Raw genomic sequence first — 7,936 nt, forward strand, 5'->3', positions numbered from 1 at the left:
TGCAGAGTATACACATCTGACTGAAGAGTTTTTAGAGAAGCATCCAACTGCAAGGCTTATAGCAAGATTGCTTTCATCTTAACCTGGGTCTCTTCAAAACTCAAGTTTCGACAAACCAAAAAGCTAGCTGACTAAGTTGCTAGTTTCCATCTTGTACTCCCTCCCAGTCCTTATGTAGCAGGCACTACTACATGATCATTTATTGCGAACTGAAAATAACAGCAGTGCTGCTGTAGTAACAATCACCTGTCACAGCAGTATTTATTGCGGTTGTAGTTTCCATTACACTTCTACCACCACAGTGGTGTGACATTCTTGTTATGGAGCATACTAGGTCTAAATAGCTTTGTGTACATAGTATTACAGACCTAGTATACTACAGATTTGTTGTTTCTCCTGTAGTTTAGTTGAGTAACATTTCTAACCACCTAAGAGGTATACAATTTGTTTAAAGCTATGTATCTTCAGTAGTTTCCTTTTGAAGAAAAGGATGAGAGTTTCTTCTCCTAGGGACTTAATTTTACGGAGCGCTCCAGGTCTCCAATTCCCACTTCAGTTAAAAGATTAAGTTATTCAGCATTTTGCACGACGAGATCTTCAAATGGGTATTCACAGCAAGTGAATCACCGACCAACCAAACAGTTCTTTGAAATTCAGAGTAACAAATGATTTTGTCACTGAAATTCCAGTAAAAAACACCAAAAACACACAAGTAGCATCACTTAATCTAGAGATAAATTAATATAATATATTCTAATGTAAGAAATGTATTACTTGTAAACAGTTTTATAAATCAAATCAAGTTCATTTAAGATCCAGTAAAATTCCTACACCGTCCATTGGCACATCAAAAGAACTACATCAGGTATTATTTGACAGTAGCTTGGCAGATTACACTTAGAGTGGAAATGTGGCATCCTACACATACAAAAACAACTTTAAAGTGCTTGCTATTTACTGTATAAAAGAAAATAATTGAAGTATCCACAAGTTCCTTGAGAAATCCTTCTGAATTTCAGAATCCCAAGGAGATGAATTGGCTGTCAGATAACATTGTGCCTTCATCAGATGGACTTGGCAGTTGTAAACAAGAGGAATTTTCTCAGCTTTTCCTCACAAATATGAAATATTTGCTCTTAGCCAACAGCTGGGATGGTTTAAAGACATCCTGCATATATATTCAAGCTACACAAGTCACCCACACACCTAACACTGACTGAATTTCAGCAAATTAAAAACCACGAAAACTGACAATTACTGGAGCACAGAAAATTCTGAAGACAAAGTAGAATCTAACTTTTTAGGTCTAAAATTGACTGAACTTCTAAACGTCAGTTTGCTTGCTGAAATGTGAATGAAAATAACCCAAAAGAGTAACTGCGATTATCAGAATTTTTCTTCTGAACTAGTATCACACACCTGTAAGATATCTATTGTTTTCCAAAGATTTTACATGTTTATCAAGGAAAAAAAAATCTAATAGCAAGATGTGAACACTTCAGACAAGAAAGTTTTAACTACTGAAGTTCAATTTTTTTTTTTTTAAGTACTGCAGTTCTGTACTCAGCATCAGAAATCTTATAATTAAATGAATTTTAACCTGTCATAATATCAAGATTTTTTTGGAAGTACTCATAATCATGTAACAAGAACTTGCTTCAAGATAATCAAGAAATAAAGTTGATAATATACTGTTTTAAAACTTAGCAAGTATTTTGTATCTCAGTATCAAACCACATTCATAGTGAAAGCACAATTTTTTTTAGTGTTTATTAATGTTTCATGTATGTGTACTTACTCTTGCAATATGAACTACACTGCTGTTTAATTATTTAGTTAGACCTTATAAACTAAATTTAGGAATGTGTATATATTATTCCAATATACATCTCAGCAGGAAAAGCTGCACTAAATCCCTATGCTTTGTACTAAGTTTAAAACACATTGTAAAAAACACTGCATTAAGTCTGTTTTAATATAGCTTTGAAAATTCTGACTATGCATTTCTCAGAGCAGTCCCATTTAAGATTATTCAAAAGAAGGCTTCAGTACGTAACAGCACTTTCAATTTCTAGGTCAAAAAGTTAGTTTATTTAAAAAAGATTTCAGAAATATCATATTTAGTAACCACCAGTGTATAATTTTCTTGAAAAGCTTTGTCTATATTTACATGAAACAACGTTTTTTTTGTTTTGTTTTAAACATACAGCAGCTGTAGATCCAGAGCACAACTATAATTAGACAGAGAATGTTTAGGCCGGTGCTGCTTTTCAATGAAGTCAAGCAGAAATACCTTTCTGAAGTTAAGGCACCAGTGACTGAGAGGCTAAACAAGACCTCATAGGCATGCATAAAGAAAAGGTGACAATAAAAATGGAGCAACAACAATGCCTGATAATGAAGACACTATTCTCAAGTTCTACATAAATATACATTAATAAAGTGTTTCCATAGATTTTCCTAGCTTAAACTACATTCAACTACCAGCATCTGGCTTTTAATAAGATGGATTTTGTAATACAAGTCATACAGTATATTTTCAAAAAGACCTTCATTTGAGGAAACACGGCAAAATAAGAAAACACATAATGAAAACTAATTCCCAAACCTGCTTAGCTTTCTTTACTAGTCTTATTCATTTGCTATTTATATGTCCCACTGCAACAAAGCAGGTGTTTACACTTCAGCTTCACTAGCCAAAACCCTTGTCTTCCCAGCTCCATCCTCTTTCCCCACAGGACTCACTTTTTTTTTTTTAAAAAAAAGGACAAATCCAATTCACTTCAGAAAGTTCACAGTCCATATTTTTCTTAAGTCTTTGTGAAAGGCTTAATTCAAAAACCAGCATAGATTTCAACTGTTTCTTTCATACTGCATGGATGCAGACTAACCTTCACAACTAGCATTAACTTCCAACAGGACATCATATAAAACACTCAGCATCTTCAAGACAAACATCTCATGTGATATACAAGAAAACAGGCTTTTGTAGGTGTATTCACATTTGAAAAACTCCTTTGTGTTCAAGGGAAAAATATTTCATAGCACTCAAACTCTTCCCTGCAAGACAACTGCAGTTTACACTTCAAATCTGGACTGCTCATTCAAGCTCCCCCACATACACAGTCTGAGAATTTCTTACTGCTCTCATGTCTCGATAAGGTTAGATGTCCCAAATTCGAAAAAAAAACAAACAGAAAACCAGAGGTCTGAGTGCATTAACACATGACTGATTTGATAGGAAATTATTTTCTCATACATTTAGAATTAAAATACTTACAGCCTCTCCAATTCTTTTAAATCCTGGAATGCTCCTCTCTCGATAGTGCTAATCTTGTTCTCCATGAGCTGACTGAAATGTAGAAATTTTTGTATGTAAGTTTCAATAGCTCCAACATCACTTGTTGCATTAAGAGTAGCCATTTAAAGACAACCTCATCTTCATTACAACACTACAACAGTTATTCAAAAGCGACATCCAATTTAACCTCCTGGACTCCTGTCATCCAACACTTTACATGACATCATATACCCAAAAAGGCATGAAATAATCTTCATTAAAATAAACAAGAATAGATAATACATCTACTCAAAGAGTCCCAGGTTAAAAGGTTACACATTTTGCATATATGCTGTGCGCATACAAGCACATACATCATCGTTCTTCGGCAAGCTTTAAGATTCCAACTGAATAGTATGAAAGCAAAACTAGTCTCACATGAGAACAACACAAATACAGAACAGTGGTGTTTAGAAAAAAATCAGTGAAAGATTGCACTGAAACTGTAACCATAACAATAGTCTAACAAAAATTAAAAATTACTACAGCATGATATTCTGCTTAAGAAGGAAAAAAATATACAACTACTCGGTCAAATAAAATAGCCTTAACAAATAAGCTATGTAAATTGTGCAGTATTTTAAATGTGATATTAAACTACCTCCCCCAAAACCCACAGATTTTGAAAAGCTTCATAACGCTTACAAATGCATTTACAAAAACAATCCAAATTATTCCTTGGTCAAATTCACTGTTAAAGTACTTTCTTTTTGCCCAGAAACTGTAAAAAGTAACAGTCAACACCTAAGACTTGCTTTTTATTAATTAAATAGCTTTTTACCTCTTTAATGAATTCCCTTACGCTTCAGCTTGAGCGTACCTATTTTCAATGTGAACTATAAATTTACTAAGCTTAAACTGAAGTCATTCCAACAGTTATTCAGGAAGTTTTAACAACCCTTTTTTGTAACCTACATGCCAAATTAAAATCTCCATTTATTTTACAACCTTAGGCAGAGATTTAAAAGAAACATAAACAAGATGACATTTAAGTCATTTGCTAACTTTTTTATATCAGTCTATAACATAGGGGAGAGAATGTAAATTCAGATGCAGTAGCACAAAAGTTAAAAAGCAATAGATAACCTAGCCAGTTTATAAACTGAAAGGTAACTAATTCAATGTGTTTTTTTTTAATAACATAATCTGAAGCTGCATGTCCTAAAATGGATCAGTGACAGAAAGGGAAAACTTACAGAACTCGAAGGTGCCTTAGACCAGCAAAGTCAGTCTTGGTGATTCTGGTGATGTTATTTCCATTAAGATCCCTAAGAAGAATAATTCAGAAGTAGCAAAATTAAAACATAAGAAGTTGTTTTCTTTTTAAATTATTTTGTGTGCTTTCACAGGCACAGCATTTTCTGAAACTGGAAGTTGTAAGCGATCCCAGTGAACCGTTCCTACAACTACCATTGTGCGAGTTCTAGATTTCCAAGTGCCTGAACGAAGGTTTATCTCAAAAGTAGTAGTTTCAAACTCTGTAATAAGAAACCCTTACAAAGTCAGTTCTGCCTGCCATTATATAGCTCACATTTATCTTTAACAACAGAACAGCCAAAACCTGTCTGAACATCGGTTATGACTGCAGATAGAAAACCACTAAGGCTACTATAGAGAGATGACAGTACGTTAGGTTGTCTGATAAGAGTTACAAAAACTGAACAAGTGACAGAAATACAGACCATTTTCTACATTTTAAACAATTCTCAGCTTTCACAGTATTTCTATAGAGGCAGAAGAGGTCTTTACTTTCTGTAGCAAACATTAGCTTTCAAACAAGCACAAGATTGTTGCAGGGTAAATACTTAAAAAGATGATTTTACAAAAACTGAACTCCTCACTTGTAGCATAGGAAGCTGTATTGACTGCGGAACTCAAGGCATGGTCAGAAGCAACAGAAAACTGCATTTAGGCCCTAGCATTTGTTCATATTTCAGCACTACTTTCTTCTGTAGAGTTATTTGTGTGTCCATCTCTCCCCTCCTCTTTTTTTTAAGTAAGATTTTAGGTCAACTTCCCTCAACTGCAATCACTGCAAATAAAACCGACTTTAATTCCTGAGGTAAGCCATTAGGAAGTGGTATCACATGGAAACTACCCTAACAATTACAGCTCATTTCCAACGTATTTGGGAAAAAAAAGTCACTTTTTTTGGTGTTTATACCACACGCGGCCAAAACACCGCCGTAGGGAAGCCACACCAGTCCCAGCAGAAAGCAGTGGCCCTGGTACTCTCGCGGAGTGAAATTCATCACTTGAGACGTGTTCATACTTCAACATTTAAATGACTTAGAAGCTAATAGTATGCTCATCTCTTCCTCCCCTCAGCCCCTCCTGAAAGCTTCCTGACACCAAAGAGCACCGCCCGCATGCCTGCTCTCCCTCACGCCTGGAAAATACCCTCATCGGAGGGCACTGAGCGGTCTCAAAAAGGGGTCGGGAGGGCTGAGGGGGTCGCAGCTGAAGCTCAGCTCGGCGCTGTGCGAGGGGAAGGGGGGCTACAGCACCTAAACATCACCTCGCCCACCGGCAGAGCCCCGCCGGGCTCCGGCTCCGCGACCCCCCCGGGGCCTTCCGCGCCCGCGGAGCGCCGCGGCCCGGCCTTAGGGAAAAAAAGCCCCAGGAGCCAAGCTGGCCGGGAAACGGGGGCCCTCAGGAAAGGGTGGGGATGTTCAAGAGGGGGTGTAGGGGTGGTCGTTCCCTCCAGGATGAAAGGCGGCGTGCCGGGAGCCGCGTCCACCTCCCTCCCGTCCCCGCGCATCGCGGCGAAAGGGGCGGTGGAAGGGGACGGAGCCGCCACCCCCCCGCACCCAGGGCGGCCGGCGGGACCCCGAAGCGGCCCCGGGGGACACCTCTGCCCTCGTGGTCGCGGGGGGCCCGGGGAGGAGAGCTGGCTCGGGTTACTTACAGCCTCTCGGTGTTGCGGGGAATGTTCCTCGGGACGCCGCGCAGCGCCAGCCCGTGACAGTCCACGGTGCTCCCCGAGCAGGAGCACTGCGCCGGGCACGGCTGCGGCGCCACCTCGCCCGCCATGGCCAGCAGCAGCCCCAGGGCCAGGGTGAGCTTCCCCCAGCCGCACATCATCACCGCCCGCTGCCGCCCGGCCGGGGCCCGCCGGCCTCGGCCCCGGGGAGGCGCGGGGCGCGCCGCCCTCCTCCTCCTCCTCCTCTTCGTCCTCCTTCTCCTCGCCGCGGGGAGCGCTCGGGCAACTTTCAGGGTGCGGAGAAAGCGGAGTCCTCTCTATCCAAAGCTAAGCCAAGAAAACAAGCCCGGCAAAGTGCGGTGGGTGGCAGCGATCCGCTGCTGAAGGCAACTTGGCTGGGAGGGGGCCGGAGCGGGGCCCTCCCTCGCTGGCCCGTCGGGTGGCGGGGAGAGGCGAGGCGGCGCTCGGAGCTCCTCTTCGCACGCTCCCGGCGAAGGCGAAGCAAAGCCACGGGTTGGGGCTACGGCGGACTTGGGCTGGCTCCTTCTCGTCCCTTGCAAAGCCGTGACTCCCCCCCGAGCCCCCGGCTAGATGCCGCGGAGCCCGGTCGGCGCAAGGGGCGCGCTCCCTGCGCTCAGCTCCGCTCCCACGCGTGTCCCCCCACAGCCCCACGGGGGGGCGTCGGCGGGGCTGACACGGCGCACACACCGCCCTGCCAGAAGCGTCTCAGCAAATCATACCCCTCTCGCAGGCATTCATCAAACTGTCTCACGGAAGGAGGAGGGAGAGAAAAAAAAAGTCAAACACACGAGATGATGTCGGGCTTGGCCTTCCACCCCCCGCGCCCCCTCCTGCCGTAAGCTCCCAAGCCAAGTTTAGCAGGAAAGGGCTGGTCCTAGAGCACGATAATAATAAGCAGCTCGAGAAGTGATTCGTTGCCCTCCTGGAAGGGAGTTCATCCACGACCTTCTTCTCCTCGGTGACAGATCACAGCGGTAGATCCTCCTGTGATCCTGGGAGCACGGCAGACGGCCCGGCACTCCGCTCCCCGCGGTCTCCCGGATACCGCGGCTCGGCTGCGGCAAAGGCACCTGATGGGAAAGGTGGGAACCGCTCGGTCCTTCCAGGTGAGGCCGCTTCAGCAGCTCCCGGGCTGGCCGCAGGCGAGGGAGCAACTTTCCTCCTCTCCCCGAGCGCCTCGGGAAGGCTTCGCTCCCCTTCCTTCCCCCGCCGCACCTGAGCTGTGGGGTGCTGGCACCGAACAGCCCGGTCCTTCGGCTCCCCGGCGCTGGGGAAAACGGCGGAGAAGCCGGAGCAGGGAGGCGGCACGCCGGCTCCTTCCCTCGTACCCCGAGCCTCGCCGCTGGAACAATAGGATGGCACCGCCGCCCGCAGGCCGGCTCTCCTCCCCGCCGCAAGGTGCCCGCCGAAAGTGCTCCGGAGAGCGTCACCTCGCCGAGAGCTTCCCCCCCGCCCCGTCCGCCTCCTCCTCCTCCGCCTGGTCCCGCTCCCACGGAGCCGGGAGCGCCCCACGCGCCGCCCTATATAGGGGCTGTGGGGCCGCGCCTCCCCGGCCCCGCCCGCAGCGCCCCGCGCCGCGCTCACTGGCTGCGCCGCCGCCCGCCCCGGCCCGGCGAGAGATGGAGGGGGGCGGGGGGGGGGGAGAAAATAAC

At 44.8% G+C, this 7,936-nt stretch overlaps 1 protein-coding gene across 17 annotated transcripts in view; it reads right to left on the bottom strand.

The window, feature by feature from the left end:
• SLIT2 (slit guidance ligand 2) overlaps positions 1 to 7,715 on the bottom strand; it is a 260,326-nt gene extending 252,611 nt beyond the window's left edge. For all 17 annotated transcript variants that reach the window (XM_040555212.1, XM_040555210.1, XM_040555202.1 and 14 more), the window contains exons 1-3: positions 6,249 to 7,715; positions 4,537 to 4,608; positions 3,281 to 3,352 (exon numbers count right to left, since the gene is read on the bottom strand). In XM_040555212.1, the coding sequence (XP_040411146.1) occupies positions 3,281 to 3,352; positions 4,537 to 4,608; positions 6,249 to 6,424 (320 nt within the window). In that variant the 5' untranslated portion in view covers positions 6,425 to 7,715. The remainder of the gene's footprint in view (positions 1 to 3,280; positions 3,353 to 4,536; positions 4,609 to 6,248) is intronic.
• Between the last annotated feature and the right edge of the window lie 221 nt (positions 7,716 to 7,936).

This window comes from Cygnus olor, chromosome 4, assembly GCF_009769625.2.
Source record: "Cygnus olor isolate bCygOlo1 chromosome 4, bCygOlo1.pri.v2, whole genome shotgun sequence".
NCBI classification, from domain to species: domain Eukaryota; kingdom Metazoa; phylum Chordata; class Aves; order Anseriformes; family Anatidae; genus Cygnus; species Cygnus olor.